This window comes from Ambystoma mexicanum, chromosome 4q, assembly GCF_040938575.1.
Source record: "Ambystoma mexicanum isolate Mex_15411 chromosome 4q, UKY_AmexF1_1, whole genome shotgun sequence".
Classification (NCBI taxonomy): domain Eukaryota; kingdom Metazoa; phylum Chordata; class Amphibia; order Caudata; family Ambystomatidae; genus Ambystoma; species Ambystoma mexicanum.
The window spans coordinates 231,445,539-231,470,435 of NC_090928.1; the positions used below are offsets into that span (position 1 = coordinate 231,445,539).

Consider the following 24,897-nt stretch of genomic DNA (forward strand, 5'->3'; position numbering starts at 1 on the left):
TGGTCTCATCACTATGTTTTATGTACTCTCGACAAGATCATTAACTTCGCTACCAGGACTATGTGAACTCGCTCACTTCACACCTACTTCCTCACCATAACAAAGCTGGATGGTTGAAAAAGCAAAACCGAGTCAGATTTAATTTTATTCTCCTGGTTCACAAATCTATCCAGGTTAAGGCACCACTGTATCCATTCTCCTCTCTCCAACTCTATAAGCCTTCTCATAATCTCAGTCTGCCTCCTCGACTACACTTGTGGCATCTTGCCTGCTCTGTGCTTCCTCTTGCTTCTGCTCTCTCTCTCTTCTTGCTTCCCGTGCATGGAATTCTCTACCAGACATCAAAGAAACAGTCCACACAGATTTGTTCAAAACCTAACTAAAAGCCTATCTCCTCGCATCTGAGTTACCCTCTTAACCTACCTCTCACCTGCTTTCTAGCTAACATTTTTCCCCTTACCTCCAACCTGCCTATGCCCCACACTTTCTCTGCCTCCACTCTAGCACTTCGTCATGGTCACACATCCCTAACATTCCTGCACTTAAAAATGTCTAATGTTTGTCCACGGCGGCTGTTCCATTTAATGCCCTCCACAACCTGGTCTGAATGTGACTCAAACTCATCCCATTGTAAGAAGCCCACTGCTTCCTGGCAATTCGGATTTCTTGGGAAAGACAATAATTCCTAGCCAAACTATCGGGGTATTGTGACTGAGCAGTAAGGCTTAGACTCAGCAGTGTGTCCGAGTGGTGTAGGGTTCAGTTAAGCACACACAGAGCAAACTTACAAGTCTATAGAGCACCAACATGTAGCTGTTAAACACAGTTACATCAGCAACAGGGCACTGTAGTGTAGCAAAGTAAGTGAAGAAATAAGTTACTTAATTAACTCTAGGCATCTATCTAGATTCCACTTTCTCCCTCTCTAGTGACAAACTAACGTGGTGTCCTCGGCTGCTGCATACACATGTAAGCTCATCACAGCTTGTCGGCCTTTCCTCCCACCAGCCAATTGCACTACCTCTTGGCCAGTACCCTGGTGATGTCCAAAATCGATTATTGCAATGCCCTCTATCTTGGCACAAACCAAAGCAATCTCAACAAGTTACAGATTATCCAAAATAAGGCCATTAGAGCAGCGCTAAATATCCCTAAGAACCACCACATATCCAACACCAGACAAAGTCTCCATTGGCTCCCAGTAACACAAAGATTGTCACTTAAAACACTTGCTCTGACGCATAAATCCCTTGCCAATCAGGCACCCAGTTACTTGGTCTGCAGGTTTGCCTACCACTCCACCAATAGACCCCTCAGAACTGCACATGCTAATTGTATCTCTATCCCCCCGCTTCAAGCTACAAAGATCGGGGGGGGGGGGGAATCAGCTTCCCAGTTTTGGCTGCGAAACTATGGAACTCACTTCCCAACCCTCTTAGAGCTGAACCCTCGTTCCTAGCCTTCAAGACCAAAGCTTGGCTGACCACACAAGACCTGCCCTTGTATTAACTGGCACGGTAGTAACTAACTGTTACCCCACCTACTATATAAAGATGAACATGCATATACGTGTATAATTTGAATTATAGCTGCCTCTGCTCAAATATGCAATTGCCATTGCCGATGTATATATGATTTTTTTTCAAATTGTACAATAACTGCCTGGATTGTTTGTTTATTTTGATGTAAGTTTAATATGTAAGATTGCTTGTATGTCTATGTAACTTGTAAGACTCAGCGCCCAGCTGCCCCAGGGCTCGGCCGCGCTTTACAAATAAATAAAATACAAGTACAAATACTTGCCTCCGGTTCCCCAGCATTTCTATCTTTCATAGATTCACATGCTGTGAATCGTGCCAGTTGTCAGGCTGGTAATCCTCGGTAACAGAGCAGTTTAAACTAAAACTGAAAACTCTTGAGTCACTTTTGTGCTCTAGTACATAAATGTTGGGTTTTACTGCTCACAGCCAATAGGAATACCCACCTTAGCTCCTCCCCTGTCGGCCATCTTCAGATTTGGCAAGTGCACGTGAGTGGCAGTAAGAGCAAAAAGAAGAGCCATGCTGGGTAGGAGGGAGGGTTGCATGTGACTCTACGAAAGAAACCAATGCTTGAGAACCAGAGTTACAGGTAAGTAACTCATTCCTTCTCCAATATTGGATCTTACATAGATTCACACGCTGTGAATAGATTACAAAGCAGTATTATCAACATTACCAAAGGGCAGAGGCAAGCCCCCAGCACAACTTGTCACTGGAGACTTACCAACCTCAAGCAAAAAGTTTCTGCAGAACCGACTGGCCAACAATAGACTCTTCTGCGGAATCTCTGTCGACACTGTAGAACCTGATGAATGTATGCACCGACCTCCAGGTGGCTGCACAGCAGATGTCAGGCAGCAGGATCCCAGAGAGAAAGGAAGGTGTAGCAGCCACCGCTCTGGTGGAGTGGGCCAGTGGCCTTCCCGGAAGTGGCCTGCTGGCCTGTTGATGGCAGAATGACATGCAGGCCGCAATCCACCTTGAAATGGAAGACTTCAACAGAGCCTTCCTGGGCCATTTAGGTCTAAAAGAGACAAACAATTGATCCGTAGACCAGAATGACTTAGTACACATCACATAAAACGCGAGGGTGCGCACTACATCCAGCGCATGCAGTGCCTGCTCTGCTGGAGAGGGAGTGCCAAATAATACGGGCAGAACCATCTGCTGGTTGAGATGGAAAGAGGACGGCACCTTAGGCATAAAAGTTGGGTTAGTATGCAGAATAGCCATGTCCTTGTGAAACGTCAAATAAGGCGATTTGCAAGAAAATGCCTGAATTTCAACCACTCGCCTGGCTGATGTTATGGCCACCAAGAAGACGTTTTTCTGGGAAAGATGCTTGATGGATGACTTGTGCAGAGGCTCAAAAGGCGGTTTCATGAGCTTTAAGAGCAGTACATTCAGTTCCCACGCTGCAGCTGGGCAACAGACCGTTGGAAAAGACCAGAAACAATCCACGTAAGAACGCCTTAACCAGCCGCTCGGACCAAAGGGATGGGAACCCTGCGGAGCGGTTGTACCTGGAGATTGCAGCCAGGTGCACTTTAATTGAAGAATGCGTAAGCCTGAATGAGCCAGGGATAACTGATAAGTTAGAATGTCTTCTGGCCGGACGGTCTGTGGCCGCAAGTGATGGCTTTGCACCACACCTGAAAAGGTTTCCACTTGCTCTTGTAGCACTTTAACATGGACAGAGCTCTTGCTCGGGCCAGAACCTCTTGGCAGTCTTGTGGAAGGGACAGAGATCCAAATTCTACAAACACAGGAGCAAGTCAGATTGAGCGAGGCCAGGTCATGGTGCGGTACCGCTACCTGGTTCCTGAACAGGAGCGTCTGGGGTGGGTGCAGCTTGATAGGAGCTGCTGACGAGAGGGCAAGGAGGTTGGAGTACCAAAACTGCAGCGGCCACTAATATCAGTTTGCAACGATACAGTCTGAAGGTGTGGAGGACTCGGGACACCAGCGGAATAAGGGGAAAACGCATACGGAAACTGCCCCTCCCAAGAAAACGCAAAGGCATCCCCAAGCTCTCCAGATGGGGGAAATCGGCTGGCGAAGGTCTTACACATTGACTGTTGTCGTAGCTGGCAAAAAGGTTGATCTCCGGAGTGCCCCACGTCTGGAACAGGTGACGTTGATCCTTGTGCAGCTCCCAATTGTGGCAAGAGCGCAACTCCCTGCTGAGGGTGTCCGCTAGAGTGTTCTGAATCCCCAGCAAATGGAGGGGAATGAGAAACAATCCCAGAGAGCCTGAGCCTCCTTGGAAAGCTGTGGGGACCTGGTACCCCCAGCTTGCGGAAACAGAACATCAATGTCGTATTGTCAGTATAAATCCATACCGCCGTCCCCGCCAGGAGGGGAGAGGAAAGACTTCAGGGCCCAGAAAATTGCCTGCAACTCCAGCAGGTTGACGTGCAGGCTCTTTTCCACCTTGGACCATATCCCCCTCTTGTTAGTTGGTCCCGACAGTGGGCGTCCAAGCCTTCTAGTGAAGCATCCATTGTAACAGTGGCCTGATGGTCCGGTAACAGATGTTCCCTCACCGACCACCAGTGAAGACTCTGCCTGAAAGCCTGTGTCAGCAATGAGGTCGTCCCAGGACCCCGAGGCTTGCACCCAGCGGGCATCCAAGAATACCTGCACCGGCTGCATGCATAGCCTGCAGTGAGTGATCAATGGAAAGCACAATGACAACATCTCCAGCAAAGACTTGTAATTGGGGACTGGCCTCACCTGAGGCAGTGCACCTTTTCCAGAAGAGCAGTCATCCTCTCGTCCGAGGGTCTGGCGGTGCAGGTTTGGGTGATGCGTCTCGATCCAAGGAGCGACTGTGGGAAGTTTATGGAGAAACCCATTTGCTGCAGACACTGGATGGTGGCCATGGTGTTGACTTCTGCCAGTGGGAAGGAGGGGGCTCTCACCAATCAGTTGTCTAGATACGGGTATACGTGTATGCCCTTTCACTGCAGGTGAGCCACTACTTGTGCGAGGCACTTAGTAAACACCAGTGGAGCAGAACACAGGCCAAAGGGAAGGGCCTTTTATTGATAGTGCACTCCTGCCACCACGAACTGTAGGCAGCACTGGTGTGAGTGGTGAATAGGGATGTGAAAATAAGCATCCTCGAGGTCGATGGATGCCAAGAAATCTCCTTGCTGTAGCAGGGACAGAACCTGTTGCAGGGTCACCATACGGAAAGTTTGTGCCTTTATGAACTTGTTGAGTACCCTTAGATCTAATATATCCTCCTCCCGTTGACTTGCTGTGCATTGCCTTTTTCCTTATCAGGAAGAAGTGGTAGTAGACTACTGTGCCCACTTCGTCCTTCGGCACCTTCTCTACTGCTACTTTCTGAAGCAAAGCATACACCTCCTGCAGCAGGTGTCGCAACCTTTCCGGCTTGTGTGCAGGAGGACTGTCCAGTGGAAAGTCTATAAACTCCAGTGAGTGTCCCTGCTGGAGAAGGGATAGCACCCATTAGTCGGTCGTGATGTTTTCCCATTCTTTGACGAACCTGGACCGTCATCCTCCCATGGGGGTGCTGAAGTGGGAGGGCTTGGCCCTGGGCTGGTCATGCTTGCTTGCTGGACTGGCCCAGAGACTGGGAGGAGCCACAGCAGCGTTGCAAACCCCTGTAGGATTGGGATTTCTTTCTGTATGGTCCCCTGAAAAGTACAGTGTTTTGTAGGAAGACGAAAACTGGTATGTGGAGCAGTTGTCACACAAAGTTCTACTATAACACCCTTTCCCAGAGCAAAAGGACGGGTGCCGATGCCAATTCACCCTCATGGAAGACTAGCTTCCTGTTTTTTGTCATTGTGCAAAAACTCCAGAATGGGCCCCATCTTACACCACAACTCGTGATCATATTGTGCGAGCATGGCAATTGCATTCACCGCCTTGAAAGTTGTGGCTGCGGTGGTAATCATTTTCTTTCCCAAGGCATTAAGGTGCTTACCCTCCTTATCTGGGTGAAAAGAGCAGGAGAATGATGGGTTAGCTGACCTCTTCCTGGCGGCTGCAGAAACAGAAGAGCTTGCGGTAGGTTGGGTGCGGAGGCAGGATGGAGCGCTCTCTGGGGCCCTGTACTTCTCGTCAAAGTGGTCTTTCTTTGACGAGGCTGTAGCAGGATGGGCCAAGGTGATTGGGCCAAGGTGACCAGGCCATCCTCCTAGACATGCTCCAACAGCGGGATGGACATCACCGACTTTATGCGATGTTCTCTGCGCTGATACAGTTTGCTGTCTTTTATGCTGTTCCTCTGGGGTAAGGCCGAACATCTTGGCCGCACTGGCCATAAGCACATGAAAAGGCCCCTACCTCATCAGTTGGCAAGTCCCTCATTGGAATATCATCCGGTTCCCCATCGGCTGCAATGAAATGTTCAAATTCATCAGTGTGGGATGAAGGTGTGGAAGCCACATCCTCCAAGTGATCAGGATCTGTGTCCATTCCTGTATTTAATAGTTGCTTGGGCCTTGACTGGTGTTCACTCCTGGGAGGGCGGGGGGCGTGTCATCATCTCTGGATGGCGCAAAGATATCTGTGTAAAGCCGTCTAGACGGTACCTGTGCTGGAGCAGGTAGCCTCTGTTGTAAAGTTGCCACCAGCGTGGTTAATGTGGATAAAAAGTCTAGTGACATGTATGTCCCTTTGGGGAGGCAACGATGGAGTTGTTGGCATTGGAGGCAAGTCGTCCCCTACCAGAGATGCATGCAAGGGTGGTAATACTGGCAGCCTGATCAGGCTTGCTTCACCCCATAGAGAACCAGGTTGCCTTCTAGGAGGTGGTGTACGGCGTGATAAGGAAGGAGGCGACATAACAGCCTCTTCCTCACACTTCTCTACACCCTCAGAGGAAGAAAAACTTGGCTCTACCAAGATAGTACCTTCTGGTAACACGGCCACTCCAAGGTTAGGGTACAATACTCGTGGCCGAGCTGCCAGTGCTGACAATGTGCTGGTCAGAGTGTCGAACGTTTGTCATTGTGGCAGTGGTGGTGATCCTATGAGAAACCCCAATTTTTCACGTTGATGCGATCAACAACGAGTGTGTCACAGTCGACGTGGTTGCTTCGGCGACAGAGCAGCATGTCCACTCGTCTTCATGGTTGTCACCGTTGACTGGGCACTGGTGGCCTTGGTGTAGATGACCTGGAGGGAGGTCTGGGCATCGATGAGGACTTACTCTTACTCTACGTCGATTGCGACGATGTCGACGGTGTAGCTTTCAACACCAAAGACTAGTTAACAGATTTAGACAAGGATTTAGCTGACGGGGGTCGCTTCTCTGGGGCGATGGAAAAGGCCTTGGCTGCTCTTCTCTAAAGACAACCCTGGACCACTGACCTTTGCTGTAGACCAGTCTTTGTGGGAGGATCTGGTCTCGTTGACCAAAGCTTCCTTGGGCTTCCTCTTGCTGGTGGCATGGAGCTCATGCGATCTAGACCTCTAAATAGAGGTGGTTCACTGGGCTGTCCTGCCCTGCCTTAGTGAGGCATGGCTCTGTACAGATGCAGAGTCCTTGAGCCACGCGATGAGACAACAGGGATGATCCCTCAGCGTCTTGTTGGAGAACGACTGGCAGATTTCACAGTCCTAAATTACATGGTGAGGGTGAAGGCAGTAGAGGCAGTCGTCGTGCTGATCCTCCATGTAGACATTTTTCAATCTGCAGCCGGCACAGCCCTTAAACAGGCTCTTCCTCGTGGACTAGGCCATGGGGTGAGGTAGGCCAAACTACGCAGACAATTAGTCGAAGATTATCAGCAGCGGGAACAGTCCACGGACCCAGGAACGTCACAGCAAATGACGTCGAAAAGATGAAATCTTTCATCGAAAATAATAAAAAAGTCGAAATGTTGTGAAGAATAGATGGAGAATAAACGAGGACTCCTTAAACTAACGTGCAGTAACAAATCTGAAGATGGCCAACAGGGCAGGAGTTAAGGGAGGTGTTTCTGTTGACTGGGGGCAGTATGACACAAAATTACCGTAGTAGAGCACAAAAGTGACCGAGTTTTCAGCTTAAGTTTAAACTGCTCTATATTACTGAGGATTCCCAGCCTGACGACGGGTAATGTTCACAGTATGTGAATCTATGAAAGATCCAATGCCGGAGAAGAAAAGAAAAGGTAAGTAATAATATTGAAACATGGACAAATCTCTAAAAAGGTACTTCAGGAAACAAAACACTACCACCATTGGATGCGAGAGCTATTTGGCTGGGACATCTAGCTATTGTGCCAAGATAGAAAAGGGAACTGATCTGTGCGACTGCAACAGAACCAGCATTTACAACAAATGGAAATGTTCACAATTTTTCTCGACTCTTTGTAAGCAGGCTAGTGGGCTCATGTGTAGTGACCACGAGCCAGGTGACTGTGGGAGCCGGGTATTTAGCGAAACCAGAATTAGACCACCACATTTCCCATAATGCCCCTCGGGAACAGAAACGAAACCTGGAACGGATCTGGAAAACAGAATTAGGGACCGGGGAAGAGGATAAACCTGGCAAAATACCCAGTCAGGACACTTAAGCCATGGAAGGAATCAGGAAATCAGTCTCATGGCCAAAACATCTAAATGGTTCAGGCTAAACTCCCTCCGATGGACTACATCTCCCACAATGCTCATCTCTCCCAACCAGAAAACACAGACTGGACAAGGAAAATTAAATCTTCCTTTCCATAACAACGAGTACATAGGAAAACCCTTAGGGAATCCTAAACACCATCAGAGCTCACCTAACACACTTGCCTTCCCAACAGTAGCACAGCATGATATCCTCCACACAAGCAGCCTGTGCAGCCACTCCATGAATAGAGTTTCGAAATGGGCACCAACACTCTTATAGGTTTAGCCCAGCCGCATTCTGACCATCAAGAAATGAGAGCTAGTCTATCCCAACCCTCACACCTTTTAGGCTCACAGTTGCAGAAAATCAGCCCTAGATCCAATGATGGGGAGGGAAGGGAACAGTTTCTTACCTGTAACTCCATTTCTCCAGCATTGGTATCTTTCATGGATTCACATGCTTAGAATATTCCCCGTCGTCAGACCGGGACCCCTCGGTACACATATATAGCCTTTTTCAAAGGAAAAACTTTCGACACTTTTGTGTCCTATCTACGTCCTTCTAGGACCCCGCCTACGCATGCTCCGCAGGCCGTGCTAGTATGAGAGGCCCGCCCCCGCGGCTCCCCTTCAGATTTCGGCCCCTCCAAAGTAGGAAGGGTTAAATTTATCACATACATTACATACGGGGAGGTTGGCGGGCGCATGTGAATCCATGAAAGATACCAATGCTGGAGAAATGGAGTTACAGGTAAGAAACTATTCCCTTCTCCAGCATTGGATCTTTCATGGATTCACATGCTTAGAATAGGTTGTATAGCAGTAACGCTTGAGACGGCGGTGAGAATGTAATGTAACAATATATATCCTCACCCTACTACACAATGCATATCTCCCGTAGGGATAAGTTAAGTCATATAACATTGCCCACATAAAGTATATCGCCCTTAAGAGGGTAGATAACCGAATCTCCACAGGGAAGAGCTTACCTTACTGAAACAAATGGCGCAGAACAGCTCTTCCCATCTGCACCTCGTCTGCATGCTGCCTGGCAAGGCAGTAGTGGCGGGTAAACGTGTGGGGCACTGACCATGCCGCCGCTTGGCATATGTCCGTCAGCGGAATCCCATTCCATAACGCTGTTGAGGAGGACATCGACCTTGTAGAATGAGCTCTAGGATGTCCTTGCAGTGGCTCTAGGATGTCCTTGCAGTGGCCTTCCGGCCTTAGAGTGACAAAAAGCAATCGTCGACGAGACCCATCTAGCCAGTCCCTGTTTAGAGATTGCTTTTCCTCTCGTCGACGGACCATGTGCGACGAACAGTTGCCGAGTAGCCCTGATGTCTTGTGTACGATGTAGGTAGAATTTCAGGGCCCTCTTAACGTCCAGGGTATGAAGAGTTTTTTCTGCTGCCGATGATGGAGTGGCGAAGAAAGTAGGCAGAACCACGGATGAGTGTTTGTGGTATACCGTCGGAACCTTCGGGACGAACATAGGGTTAGTTGCCAGGACTACCTTGTCCTTAAAGAATCTTAGGTAGGGCGGGTCCACGACCAGCGCTTGTAGTTCCGAGATACGTCTGGCTGATGTGATAGCTATCAGGAATGCCAACTTCCACGAAATGAATTTTATGTCAGACGTGGCCATAGGCTCGAAAGGCGGTTTCATCAAGCCTGCCAACACTGTGTTGAGGCTCCACGTCGGGGGAAAACGTTTCACCGGGGGAAAGGCTCGAAATAAACCCCGCATGAAGTGTTTTACCAGTCTGTCACTGAATAGAGGAGACGACTGCCTCTTCCTTGTGAACCTCGAGATGGCTGCCAGGTGTACCTTTATCGACGAGGGGGACATTCCCTTTTCTGCCAAGAGGAGCAGGTAAGGTAGAACTTGTTCCGGCATCACCAACAATGGTTGTAGGCCCCGTTGTCCTCTACACCATTCACAGAATCTCCGCCACTTATAGGAGTAAGATTTGTTAGTAGAAGGGGCTCTAGCCGCCTGTAGAATTTTTTGGCAATCCTCTGAAATGTCTAAGGCGCCGAACTCCGAGAAGTCAGGAGCCAGGACGTAAGGTTGAGACTGTCCGGGTCGTGATGCCACACTGTGTCTCTGTCCCGGGATAGAAGGTACGGGACTTTCGGAAACGCTATGGGATGTTCCAGCGATAGATGGAGGAGGTCTGAGAACCACGGTTGCCTCGGCCAGTATGGTGTCACTAGAATCACCCGGCAATTGTATCTGCGTATCCACTGTATTGTTTTCCGTATGAGGGGAAACGGGGGGAAAGCATAGAGGAACATGTCCGTCCATGGGAAGGAGAACGCCTCCCCCACCGATCCCTCTTGGGGCCATCTGCTTGCAAATTGCTCGCATTTCTTGTTGTCTTTGGTCGCGAAGGCGTCCAGAGGGGGGTGACCCCATTTCTCGAACACTTTCCTCAAGTGACCCGTGTCCACTTCCCACTCGTGTATCTGGGCCATGCTTCTGCTGAGGGAGTCGGCTTGGCCGTTCCTCACTCCTGGAAGGTGATGAGCCACGAGGGAAATTTCGTGTTTCGATGCCCAATGCCATGTTTTCTGGGCTTCTATGAAAAGAGTCCTCGATCGTGTCCCTCCTTGTTTCCTCAGATAAAACATGGCTGTTGTATTGTCGGTCAGTATTCGCACTCGCGAACTCTTGATGTGTGGTAGGAACGCCTTCAAAGCCCATCGTACCTCTCTGAGTTCCAGTACGTTTATGTGTAGGAGTGACTCCGTTGGAGACCAGCGACCTTGCGTTTGGAGAGCACCCATGTGCGCTCCCCATCCGGTTAGGGACGCATCCGTAACTATGGTGCTCTGAAACTCCGGCTCCTGTAGGGGCACACCTTTGCTCAGATTGTGGGAACTCTGCCACCACTGGAGGGTCCGACGTAGCTTGTCGTCGTCGACGGTTATCCTGTCCGACCACGATCCCTGAGCCTGTGTCCATCGGTCCGCGAGGAATTGTTGGACTGGCCTCATGAATAGTCGACAGTTTCTCACCAGATGGATGCAGGATGCCATGGCCCCCAGGACCGAAACATACTTTCTCACTGAGATCCTGGTGTTCCGCCGTACCCGGCCGCTTGTTGAATGAGTCTTGAGGTCCTGTCGAGGGAAGGTTTCACCAGCCCTAACTGAGTCTCGAACTGTGCCCCCAAGAATACCAGCGTTCTCGATGGCCGCAGAGAGGATTTCTCGAAGTTCATGGCGAATCCTAGTCGTTGTAGAAGCTGCCTGGTGGCTTGCAGACTTGTGTTGGTCGACGCTGGGGAGGATCCCCTTACCAGCCAGTCGTCGAGGTATGGGTATACATGGTGGCTTTGCTTCCTTAGCCAGGCAGCCACTGCAGCCAGGCATTTTGTGAACGTTCTGGGGGAGGTCTTGAGCCCGAAAGGAAGAACCGTGAATTGGTAGTGAGTTCGCCCTATTACAAAACGTAGGAATTTCCTGTGTTTCCGACACATTGGAATATGGAAATACGCGTCCTGTAAATCCAGGGACGCCAGGAAATCTCCCTTTTGAACTGCGCGGATCACTTCCTGCAGAGTGAGCATCTTGAATTTTAGGCTCTTTAAGGACTTGTTGAGATCGCGTAAGTCTAGAATGGGACGCCATTTGCCGTTCGGCTTTTTTACGACGAAGTATCTTGAGTAGACTCCTTGACCTCTCTGTGATGTTGGAACTAATTCTATCACGCCCTTCGCTAACATGAGTGTATCCTCTTGTTGCAGTACCTTCATATGGGACTGAGCGGTGAACGCAGGTGGAATTTGCGGAGGGTTGTGTTTGAATTGCAGAGAGTGTCCGTTTCTTATGGTGTCTAACACCCATTGGTCTGTCGTTATCCTTTCCCATTCGTCGACATATGCTGAGACTCTTCCCCCCCAGAACGGTGCGTGGTATGTCACTGCTGATCTTTATTTTGCTCGTCTCTCGACGACGATGGGTATGATGGTCGTTTTCTGGAAGACTGGAAGTTTCGTCGACGGTTAGCCGATTGTGAGGCACGTCGGTATCCCTGGGAGGGGTAAGCCGATCTGGCAAAGGATCTGTCTCCAGAAGAGAATCTTGAATTACCTGAAGCCCCTCTCTAAAGGGACGAAAAGACTTGTAACTTCTGCCACTCTGGAGGGCACCCAATGAACGTGCCGTGTCCGAATCTTCTTTCATCCCTTTTAGGGCCTCGTCCACCTTCTCGCCGAAAAGAAGGTCTCCCTCAAAGGGCATATTTAAGACCTTGTATTGCACCTCTGGCCTGAAGTAGGTACACTTAAGCCATGACTGTCGACGCAATACCACCCCATTGTTAACTTGCTTGAAGCCTGACTCAGCGAGATCCACCGCAATGTTTATTGCGTGATTTGAGGCTTCCTCACCCTCTCGTACCAGTAGCATCGCCGCCTTCCTCTGTTCTTCTGGAAGATGATCAAGCAGAGGAGCTAATCTGTGCCACATCTCCCTATCGTATCTGGCCACAATTGCCAGAGAGTTTGCGGCCTTTACTGTGGTCGCTCCCACAGAGAGCACTTTCTTGCCAAAGGCATCTTGGCGTCTCGCCTCGTTCTCAGGAGTCGTCGTGCACTTGTGCTGTGCCTTTGCCTTCCTCGCTGCTGCCGCCGACACCACCGAGTCTGGTGTTAGTTGGGAGGATAAACACTTGGGGGTAGACTCTGGAGCCTTAAACTTTTTTTCTAGGCGTCCTTTCACTGCTGGTTCTGAGAATGGGCGTCTCATTGTCTGCAACCCCTCTTTCCATACATGGTCCAGTATTGGTATCGAGAACACCGACCTCCTTCTCTTGCCCATGTGGACGAACAAAAAACAATCCTTTTTCTGTTCTTCTTGGGACAGACCAAATTCTTTGCATGCCTTCTCCATCATAGAATGGAATTATGCGATGTCGTCCGGAGGGGACGGGTGAGCTGGGCTTCTGGGGTTTTCCAACTCCGCCTCTGACTCCCAGGTAGGATCCCTGGAGGGGGATAATGAGATATCCGACATGGCCCCCCTGTCGGACTCCGAATCTGGCAGCTCGCCTTCCTCCTGTGCCAGTGTTGAGATTGGCGTGCGTGGGTCCGTCGGTTGACGGGACGGGCCAGGCTCGTCGACGAGTGACTGTGGCAGGCTTGCCTGGGGTAGTCGCTAGTCCAACGACTGCAACAAGGACTGAAGCGTGGACAGAATATCACAAAACGACAAAACCGATTGAGGATTGAGGAGAGGGGCAGATACCAGTGTAACGGAGGCCCTCGTCGACGACTTGTCAGCCGCTCGTAGCCCTAGGTCTGCTGGGCCAGCAACTCTCTCGTTCTCCGAGGACAGCAACATAGCTTGTTCTTGTAGCAAAGGCTCCGGGGGGGTCGGGTCAAAGACTTCAGGCCTCCAGGCCTCCTGTAGGATCCCCGTCGACGAGGCCCTCGTCGACGGGACGGTGGATGCCCCCTGTGCAAGTGGTAGGGAGGCGGTCGATGACTGGACCGCCGTCGACGACGAAGACATCGCAGGTGGTTTTGGCGGTCCCGCCTTCTCCACACTGTGCCCGCTTTTACTCGACTCTTGACTCGTGGTCGATCTGTGATGATCGCCAGAGGAGGATTTCCTTTCCTTCTCATGCTTTTTTGATGAGGATGATTTCTTTGCCGAGGAGTCTCTAGTGGAGTGACTTCCAGACGACTCTTTTTCCGACGGTCTAGATTTCTTCGCCGGCGGTTCCGACGAGGCCGCTCGGCGCGATGCTTTCGCCGACTGTGTGGAGCCCACCTCCGAGGGGTGTATGCCCCCGCTCCATCATTCAGCCATGCCACCAGGCGTCGGTTCCGGTCTTTGAGGGTTTTTTGAGAAAACCCCTTGCATATGTCGCAGGTATCCGCCGAATGGGGAGGGTGGAGGCAATATATGCAGTCCATATGTCCGTCCCCCTCGTAAACCTTTTTTAAGCCGCATGTCGCGCATGGACGGAACAGCGCTTTACCTGACACAGAGGACATTATTACTCGAAATCCAATGACGCAACCTAGTACAAAACAGTAGGACAACACGAGGAGATCCCACTACTTTGGAGACGGTTGAAATCTGAAGGGGAGCCGCGGGGGCGGGCCTCTTATACTAGCACGGCCTGCGGAGCATGCGTAGCCGGGTCCTAGAAGGACGTAGATAGGACACAAAAGTGTCGAAAGTTTTTCCTTTGAAAAAGGCTATATATATGTGTACCGAGGGGTCCCGGTCTGACGACGGGGAATATTCTAAGCATGTGAATCCATGAAAGATCCAATGCTGGAGAAAGTTAATACAGAATCAAGGCAGCCCAGTTCAGTGTGGTGGGTGACAGGAGCAGGCAGCTCCCTGTTTGGAGAAGGCTGGAGAAGGAAGATTGCTGGAGAGGGGATGTGCTGCAGACACTTTGGATACTGGAGAGTGCTGCACAGGGGAGCTAAAGAAGTGGCACCAGAAGAGAGGAAGTAATATTTACAGAAGGGAAGAAAATGGTGAGAGAAAGGAAGGAGAAGATGGACAAAGTAAAATCAAGGGCAGAGTGGAAGTCGGTAGTAGTAGCAGAGAAAAGGAGGAAGGAAGTAAAACCAGGAGTGAATGGAAGGCAGTAGTAGGAACAGATGAAGTGGGGATGGTAGTAAAACCCGTAGTGGCATGGACGGACATTGGATATGTTGTTTCTTTAGGGAAGACCCAGTTTATATTTAAGTAGCCCCACCCCTGCACAATAAAATTGTGGGCATCTAATCTTTTTGAATCTCTTGGTCCCTCATGTCAAATCTGTGACAAACCTCTCACAAATACATTATAGATTGCCTTGAAAAGTACATGATGCTACTGTACAAGCATTGGAATAGCATTACACATGAGTGTTAATATATACAACCTCCAGCAGGGAGAGCCTTTTTCTAGAAGCAATTATACAATATTTACTGCTCACTGTTTTAGAACGGAATAAAAGATTGCCATTTGTCTCCAAGTGACACTTAAGGTCCAAAGATTTAACAATATGGAAAACAAATACTTGGGAGCATACAAAGAGATCCTCCTCCAAAAGTGTTTGCTACTCTGTTCACAGCATGCAAGTTCACATAAAACGTGCTCTGAACTGCTAATTGGCGACAGAGGGCGGAGTGGCGAAGAGAGATGACGGGCTGCATTTACAAATGCTAATAAGAAATAGGTGGAAACTCAGTCAGTAAGGAAATTAGTTGCAGACTTCAGGGCCATATGCAACACGGCTTGGCAAAGCATAACACAATACATAAATTTAAAAAAAACTGAATCAACCATGGATTTTTAAAAATCAAAATAAGCAAAAGAAGGCATGCACAGAAGTAAAATAGGCATTGCATGAACCCTTTCATTTACCTTCAGTTGCGTGGTTAAAAGTACTCTGCGAAGCCTGTCGGGATCATCACCTTTCTTATGTTTCAATCTTTTTAATTTTGGTTCTGGAAAAAAGTTCAAATATAGGTAGAGGGAAAAACACAGTGGTATACTTTAGCCAACAGATTAGGTCACTTATCTGGAAATAAACTGCAGAAGTTGCTTTTAATATTTTACAAGTCACATGGGACCTGTTCAGGATTCATCGTGCTTTTCAAAACACACCATTAGCCATAATTTAAACCAAGAAGGGAACCCATAATGAGTTAAGCTGAAGAGTGATTCAAATACAGGGGGTGGGCATTACCAGATATTTGAATTACTTACCCTCAAAATAATGCGAAGGACAAGTTGACGGAGAGAAGCTCAGATTGTGCTATGGAACAAGTTACTTACCTGTAACTGTTGTTCTCCAGCATGGGTCTGGCATGGATTCACATGCTCATGAATATTCCCCGTCGTCAGGCTGGGAATCCTCGGTAAAGAAAAAACCAGTATCAGTTTCGTTTCTGATCTGTCTTTCGTAGTAATAACCAATCACTGGTCTCTGCGTCATACTGACCACAGCCAATGACTGCCCTCTACCTAAGCACCGCCTCTGGCAGCCATCTTCAGATTTGGAAGCACGTGAAGTGGCAGTATGACCAAGTGAAGAGCCGCAGAGGGGTAGGCGGGAGGGTTCGCATGTGAATCCATGCCAGACCCATGCTGGAGAACAACAGTTACAGGTAAGTAACTTGTTCCTTCTCCAGCATGGGGTCTGGCATGGATTCACATGCTCATGAATAAAGAATACATAGCAGTACACACATGCACAACCACGGGAGGTGGCAAAGGCTCAACATTAAGCATCACATCAACTCAACATTAAGCATCTTACCTCCTCACCAGGCTCACCTAGGCGAACAGGTTGCGCAGCACTGCTTGGCCGACCCTGGACTCCTCCCTGGAATCCCGGTCGACGCAGTAGAATTTCGTGAAGGTGTGCGTCGACCTCCACGTAGCAGCCCTGCATATGTCCAGCAGGGGCACACCAGATAGGAACGCCGTGGTAGCTGCGATCGCTCTGGTGGAATGGGCTCTCGGACGGCCAGGCAGCGGTCGGTTTGCCAACCGGTGACAGCACATGATACAGCCGGAGAGCCATCTGGAGATGGAAGCCTTCGAGAGAGCCTTCCCCTGATTGACAGGTCCAAAGTTCACAAAGAGTTGTGACGTCTTCCGAAAACCCTTCGTGCGGTCCACGTAGAACTTCAGCGCTCTAGCTACATCCAGCGAGTGCAAAGCCCTCTCAGCCGGCGACGAAGGCGACGGGAAGAACACAGGTAACACCAAGGGTTCGTTGAGATGGAAGTCCGACGGTACCTTGGGCATGAAGGAGGGGTGCGTCCTGAGCACTACCCTCGTGTCGTGGAAAGTCAAGTACGGGGCCTTGCAGGAAAGGGCCTGGATCTCTCCCACTCGTCGTGCGGAGGTGATGGCCACAAGAAAAGCTGTTTTCCACGATAGAAACTTCAACGGGGCCGAGTGCAGAGGCTCGAACGGAGGTCCCATGAGCTTGGTCAGCACCACGTTGAGCTCCCACGCCGGGGCCGGAGCCTTCACCGGCGGGAACGATCTGAACAGTCCCTTCATGAACTCTTTCACCAGACGATGAGACCACAAGGACGTCCGGCCCGTGGTTCTGGTGTATCGGGAGATCGCAGCAAGATGAATCTTGATGGACGCATGTGCCAGACCAGCTTTGGCCAGCGTCAGCAGGTACGGCAGTACTTGGGGAGCCGTAATCCGTAGAGGGTTAATCTTCTGCGCGTGGCACCAGACAGAGAACCTCTTCCATTTGTGTCCGTAGCATTTAAGAGTCGAGGACGCCCTGGCCTTTGCAAGAACCTCTCTGCAATCGGCCGGTATGTCGTATCCTCCAAACTCTAGTGCTGCAGGAGCCAGGCCTGCAAGTTCAGCGACTTCGGGTCGTGGTGGAGGATGGCGCCTCCTTCCCTGGAGAGTAGATCCGCGTCCGCCGGCAGCTTGATCGGCGGGGACGCTGACAAGTCCAGAAGGTCCGGGAACCATATCTGCCTCGGCCACGCAGGTGCGACGAGGATCATCCTGCACCGTGACCTCTTGAGCTGGTTGACGAGCCGGATTAGCAGAGGCAAGGGAGGGAACGCGTAGAGGAACAGGCCCTCCCAGGGGAACGAGAAAGCATCGCCCATGCTCCTCGTCTGGGGAAACCTGCTGGCGAACCTCCGGCACTTGGTGTTCGTCGCCGTCGCGAACAGGTCGATCTGGGGTGTGCCCCACCGTCGGAAGAGGCGATCCACCAGATCCTGCTGTAGTTCCCACTCGTGGCACGAGCGCAGCTCCCTGCTGAGTGAGTCGGCGATGGTGTTTTTTATCCCTGCCAGATGAAACGGCACCAGAAAAATCCCTTGGGCGACGGCCCAATGCCACAGGTCCTGCGCCTCCTTGGACAGCGCTGGGGACCTGGTTCCGCCCTGTTTCCTGATGTAAAACATGGTGGTGGTGTTGTCGGTGAAGATCCTCACCACCTTGCCCTTGAGGGACGGAAGGAAGGACCTGAGGGCCCAAAACACTGCACGGAGCTCCAGGACGTTGATATGTAGGGACTTCTCCGTCGGGAGCCAGAGTCCCCTTGCGTGCAGATTTTCGGTGTGCGCTCCCCACCCTTCCAGGGAGGCATCTGTGGTCACAGTCTCCTGGTGGGCTGGGGTCTGGAAGTCCATGCCCGCCGTCAGATGCGCGCGGGTGCCCCACCACCGTATCGCTCGTCGGAAACTCTCGTCGAGCTTGATCCTTTCCTCGAAGCTGCCCGTCGTCTGGATCCAGCGCGCATCCAGGAATTCTTGCAACGGGCGCATCCGGAGCCTGCACATGGGAATGAGGTAGATGCAGGAAGACATCATCCCGAGGAGGGACTTGATGGACCTCACTTTGGCCGCGTCGGCCACCAACATCCGTTGCACCTTGCCCAAGATGGTCCTGGTCCTCTCCTCCGACGGGGAGGCCAGAAGGGACACTGTGTCGAGCCTCGCTCCCAGAAACAGTGCGACTTGCGCGGGCACCAGGTGGGATTTGGCGTAGTTCACGGAGAATCCCAGGTCCGTGAGGAGTTGGACGGTCCTTGCCGTGTGGACCACGGCGAGCTCCCTCGTCTTGGCGCGGATGAGCCAGTCGTCCAGGTAGGGGTAGACATGGATCCCCTCGCGGCGCAGCTGCGCCGCCACCGGTGCAAGGCACTTGGTGAATACCCTGGGTGCCGACCGTAGTCCGAAGGGAAGGGCTTTGAACTGGTAATGACGCCCTTGGACCACGAATCTGAGGAATTTGCGGTGCCCCTTTAGGATGGGAATGTGGAAGTAGGCATCCTCCAAATCCAACGACGATAGGAAGTCTCCTTCCTCCAGCTGACCCAGGACGTGCTGGAGGGTGACCATCCGGAACTTCTGCGCCTTGATGAACTTGTTCAGACGTCGCAGGTCCAGGATGGGGCGCCATCCTCCCGTCTTCTTCTTCACGAGGAAGTATCTCGAGTAGACTCCGGAGCCCCGAAGCCTCTTTGGGACGAGTTCGATGGCGCCCTTTCTGAGCATCGCCTTTACCTCCAGGAGAAGTTGAGGGACGTGAAGTTCTTTCCTGGCCACGGGGGGGACGCGCGGGCACCTTCTTTGAAACTCGAGCGCGTGGCCCCGGGACAGGGCGTCCAGCACCCAACGGTCGGTGGAGATGGACTCCCACACGCTGACGAAGCCCGCCAGCCGGCCTCCCACCGGGGTGCTTCGGTGGGGGCCCGACCCCACGGCCGGTTCAATCCTGCTTGGACGCGGCCTTGCCGCCTTGACCTCCTTGGCGACGACGGCGGGGTCCGCTAGACTTGCCTCGTCCTCTGTAGGCCTCTTGCGACGACGAGCGGGCCGCTTGACGGTAGGAAGCGAAACCGCCGCCGGAACCTTTGGAGGCGCCCTTGCCTCCGCCGCTCCGAAAGGGCGTCCGTCGTTGCAGGACTCCAAGGGCCCGGGCCGTCTCAGTATCCGCCTTGATGGCCTGAAGGGAATCGTCCACTGTCTTCCCAAACAGGTTGTTCCCGTCGAAGGGCATGTCCAGGACTCTGGTCTGGACGTCCTGCCGGAAGTCCGTAGCTTTGAGCCATCCACGACGTCGAAGGCAAACACCGTTGCCCAGCTGGCGGAATCCAGTGTCGGCGATGTCCGTCGCCACGGTGATGGCGTGGTCCGAGGCCACCTCACCTTCCTGCAGGATCTCAAGGGCCTCCGCCCTCTTGTCGTCCGGCAGAAAATCCAGCAGGGGAGCCATCTTGTACCAGAGCTCCCTGTCGTAGCGGGCCACGATAGCCAAGGCGTTGGCCGCTTTAATCGTCGTCGCTGCCGACGAGATGACTCTACGCCCCATAGTATCCAATTTCTTTCCCTCGCCGTCCGGCGGGGAAGTCGATGTGGAGGCCGCACCCCCCCCCCGCTTTCTTCCTGGCTGCCGCGGAGACGACGGAGTCCGGGGTAGGCTGCGCCCGGAGGCATAGGGGGGCCGTGTCCGGGACCCGGTACTTTTTCTCGTACCGGTCTCTTCTAGCTGGCGTCGTGGAAGGGTTCTTGAGGAGGGAAAGGCCCTCATCCCAAATGTCGTCCAACAGAGGCACTGCGAGGACCGTCTTCCTCTTGGCCTCGCGCCGCTGATAAAGGAAGCCTTCCTTTTTCTTCTCCTCAGGGCAGAGTTGGAAAAGCTCGGAAGCCCTGGAGATCATGGAGTGGAAAGATCCGATCTCGTCGGGCGGAGAGGCCCTGGTGGGAGGCGACGACGGAAAATCCTCGTCGTATGCCTCGTCGTCCGTACCCGTCGCTGCCGTGTCAGTCCCCGTATCATCCCCTCGGGTGGACGGGGAGGAGGGCTGGAAGGGGCGCGACGGTTGAAAAGGAGGTGGTGGATGGATCCTTCTTTTCTTGGTAGGGGGAACACCGGAAGGTCCCGGTTCTGGATCCCCCGACGGGAGAGGTTCCTCCGTCGGTAACGGTAGCCTCGTCCTTATCTCGGAGCATAAGGACTGTATGGCCAACAAAATGGCCGCCGAGTTGTCTTGCGGCGCTGGCAGAGGGGAATCCGACGGGCGAGCAGGGGCCCCGTCGGTATCCTCGACGATGTCTTCGTCGTCACCTGCGTCGGGGTCCATTCCGACGGGCTGGCCTTCTTCCACGCCTAGGCCGTGGCTTAAGACCTCGATCAGCTCCTCTTCTGAGGTTGAGGCCGACTCTACGACGACGCCCTGCCCCCCCTTCTTCCCCACGGAGGGTTTCACGGGGGTCCTATCGATGGGCACAAAGGAAGACTCCCTCCGAGGAGGCAGGGAGATTCTGGGCCCTGAGGTCGCCACCACTGGTGCAGCCACCACAGGCTGAGCCAGGGCCGCCGCGACCGTTTCGATAGAGGGCTTGGTCGGATGGATCAAGGCCTTCACCACCTTAGGTGCGCTCACCGCCTTATCCTTGAGGGAGGGGGCACTGCCACGCTCCTCCTCTGCCTTAGAGCTCGACCGGGGCCTCTCCAGGAGCTTCGCCGGGTGCTCGGCCTTCCTCTTACCCGACCCAGAGCGTTGGCTCGTGGTTGATGGTGCCGGGGAGGGTGCGCCCTGCCTGGCGCCCGTAGAGCCCGACCGTTCGGCGCTCCCGGTGCCAGCGGACTCGCGGTGCTTGGCCTTATGTTGGGCCCCCGTCGCCGGGGCGCCCTCAAAGGTCTTAGAAGACCGCTCGGATTTCTTCTTCTTCTCGCCAGACGGGCTCTTACCCTCCAGCCAGTTGGCGAGACGTTGATGGCGGTCCTTCATGGTCCGTTCCGACATGTTGCCGCAAAACGCACAGTCCTTCTCCACGTGCGTCTTGTCCTCATGAAGGCAGTAAAGGCAGAAAGAGTGTTCGTCCTCCTTGAAGACGTTCTGCAGCTGGCATCCAGGGCAGACCCTGAACAGCTTTCCGGGCGTCGAGCTTCCCTTCTCCTGGGCCATCTCCGAGACAGGGCCTGAGAAGCTTCTGGAGTCCTCCGAAGTGTAGCTCGACGAAATCTTCACCCTTGAGGGGCACAGATGAATCCGACACGGGTCCCCGTTGATCGGATGTAGGATCGGTGGAGCTTGAGGCTCTTTTGACCGAAAGAATCGAAGTTTTTGTAAAAAGCGCGAAAAAATAGCACTAACGCTCGAGAGCAATAGCACGAGGATCCCAACACATGAACGTGCGGTAAAAATCTGAAGATGGCTGCCAGAGGCGGTGCTTAGGTAGAGGGCAGTCATTGGCTGTGGTCAGTATGACGCAGAGACCAGTGATTGGTTATTACTACGAAAGACAGATCAGAAACGAAACTGATACTGGTTTTTTCTTTACCGAGGATTCCCAGCCTGACGACGGGGAATATTCATGAGCATGTGAATCCATGCCAGACCCCATGCTGGAGAAGTGGGGTAAACTCAACCTCACTCTGGGAAAATATTAGAGCAGTACAAAATTATAGTACTTACGAAACAGCTGTATCTGTTTTACAAGATCCTCTTTTCCTCCCAACTGCATACATAAAAAAAAGGTATACAAGATTTGGGAAAGTATGTGAAGAGAGGGGAAGAGAAAATTCTGAACAGATTCTTCAATATCCAGTAAAAGATGGGGGGATAGGAGGGTGGTTGGCCCACAGCCAATCGGAACATCTCCCTTAACTTCTCCCATGTCGGCCATCTTCAGATCTGGCAAGCACACGTGAATGACAGTAAGAGCCAAAAGATGAGCCATGCGGGGTAGGTGGGAGGGTTGCATGTTAATCTATGAAAGATACCAATGATGGCGAACTGGAGTTACAGGTAAGTAACGTATTCCTTCTCCAGCATTGGATCTTTCATAGATTCACATGCTGTGGATAGGTACAAAGCAGTATTAATAAACAATACAAATGGGCGGAGACAAGCTCCCAGCACAACTTACCACTGGAGACTTACTAACCTCATGCTAAAAGGTTCCTCAGAACCAACTGCCCAACTCGCGATTTTTCCGCCAAATCTCTAGAACTTGGTGAATGAATGCACCGACCTGCAGGTAGCTACCCAGCAGATGTCAGGCCGCGGGATCCCGAAGACTAAGTCAGTGGTACCACCACTGCTCTGGTGGAGTGAGCCCGGGGCCTGCAGCCTATTGATGGCAGAATGCAATGCAGGCCGCAATCCACCTTGATATGGAAGACTTCGACAAAGTCTTCCCCGGTCCAGTTGGCCCGAATGACACAAATAATTGGTCCATGAGACGGAGTGACTTAGTATGTGCAACATAGTACTTTAGGGCACGCACCACATCCAACAAATGTAATGTCAAATAAGGCTGTTTTCAAGAAAAATGCCTGGATTTCACCTACTGGCCTGGTTGATGTTATGGCCATCAAGAAGGCAGTCTTTCAGGAAAGATGCTTGATGGATGCCCTGTGCAGAAGGTTCATAGGGCGGTTTCATGAGCCTTGACAGCAGAACATTCAATTACCATGCCAGAGCTGGGCGTCGGTCGGGTAGAAAAGACCTGAACAGCCCATGCAAGAACACCTTCACCAGCCGGTGTGACCACAGGGATGGCATGCTTGCAGAACAGTTGTACATGGAAATTGCAGGTAAGTGCAGCTTGATTGAAGAGTGCATCAAACTTGCCAGAGCCAAGGATAACAAATAAGGCAAAATATCTTGTGGCATGAGGCTGTACCTGCCGAATACTGCACCACACCTGGAAGCGTTTCCATTTGCTCTTGTAACACGCCAAAGTGAAAGGTGCTGCAGCACGGGTCAGAACCTCTTGGTAGTCTTGTGGAAGTGGCAAGGATCCAAACTCTAAGAACGCAGGAGCCAGGCTGTCGGATTGAGTGAGGCCGGGTTATGGTGCAGTACTCCCCCCTTAGTTCCCGGACAACAGAGCCTGCTGTGGATTCAACTTGAGAGGAGCAGCTGACGAGAGGGCTGTAATGGGTGTGCAGAAATGAGCTAAAGAACATGGCGCGGGTACGCAGCCATTTTGGACATTCACTTCCAAAACTGCAATGAGGGTCTATGTTTATGTTATATTGTTCGCTCAAGGACGAGCCAAGAAATGGAGTTGGAGATGTGCAGGTGCATTGATAAGGAGTGCTGGGAACTAGCGTGCAGGAGACAAACTGGGTTTTACCATACTGACTAGATTTATCCACTCTTTGCCTTCCATGCTTGCCGTCTGTCCTTTGACTGGTTGGCAACCTAAAAGTGGCTGGGATTTTTTCCCCCATAAAAGGAGAGGTATCCTGATGGTAGAAGAGTTGGAACCCCGGGTGATGAAGTCTAGCTGAGAGGGATGATGCTCCGCTCCAGACCCCGTTAGCACGTGTGATCTCTCTGCCTAGGGACTTGGTAGTGTTGTTGTGGCTGAGATGACGTTTTCTTCTGCAACTACACTAATGGTGATGTAGACCTTCAATTAATTCTTGTGTATGTTTGTTTATGTATAACCAATCATTCTTATTCCATTATTTAGCTGTGTATCTATGACATGTGAATAAACGGCCTGTAAAGAGACCATTATATTCCAATTGTGAGTCTAAGCGTGTACTTTTGCCTCCCTGAGTCCAAGAACTTTTGGTCCGTGTAATCTGGTAGGTGGTCTTAGTGTCCTAACACGTGACAGAAAAACAAAACAAGGGAGAGGAGGTTGGAGTAACAAAACGGACTCGGCCACGCAGGGGTCACTAATATCAGTATGCACTGATATAGTCTGAACGTGTAGATGACCAGAAGGTCCGGAAGGAACTTCCCCTCGCATGGATATGCAAAGGTGTCCGTGGAACAGGCTGGCAAAACTCTTGCATGGACTGTTGTCGTAGGTGGCAAAGAGGTCGATCTCCGGCGTGCCCCTAGTCTGGACCAACAGGGGAAGTTGATCCTTGTGCAGCTCCCAGTCATGGCAAGAGCGCAACTCCCTGCTCAGGTACTCTGCTAGGGCATTCTGAATCCCTGGTAGATGGAGGGGAATCGGGAACATTCGGTGTTGCAACGCCCAGTGCCAGAGGCCCTGGGCTTCCTTGGACAGCTGAGCGGACCTGGTCCCGCCTTTGTTCTATATCCGTAAACATAGATGTTGTATTATTGGTGTAGACTCAAACCACCTTTCCCACTAGCAGGGCGAGGAGAGATTTTAGGGCCCAGAAAATCACCTGCAACTCCAGAAGGTTGCGGTGTAGGCCTGTCTCTTCTGTTGACCAGAGGCCTCTCATGTGTTGGTCCCGACAGTGGGCACCCCAACCCTCCAGTGCGGCATACGTCATGACGGTGGCCTGGAAGCCTGAATGGGGCACCCTT

The 24,897-nt window shown here is 51.7% G+C and overlaps 1 protein-coding gene across 1 annotated transcript in view; it reads right to left on the reverse strand.

Moving 5' to 3' along the window:
* Positions 1-24,897, reverse strand: part of REV3L (REV3 like, DNA directed polymerase zeta catalytic subunit) — a 1,615,620-nt gene that overhangs the window by 476,473 nt on the left and 1,114,250 nt on the right. Inside the window, exon 15 of the mRNA XM_069607775.1 lies at positions 15,507-15,589. Within this exon, the coding sequence (XP_069463876.1) occupies positions 15,507-15,589 (83 nt within the window). The remainder of the gene's footprint in view (positions 1-15,506; positions 15,590-24,897) is intronic.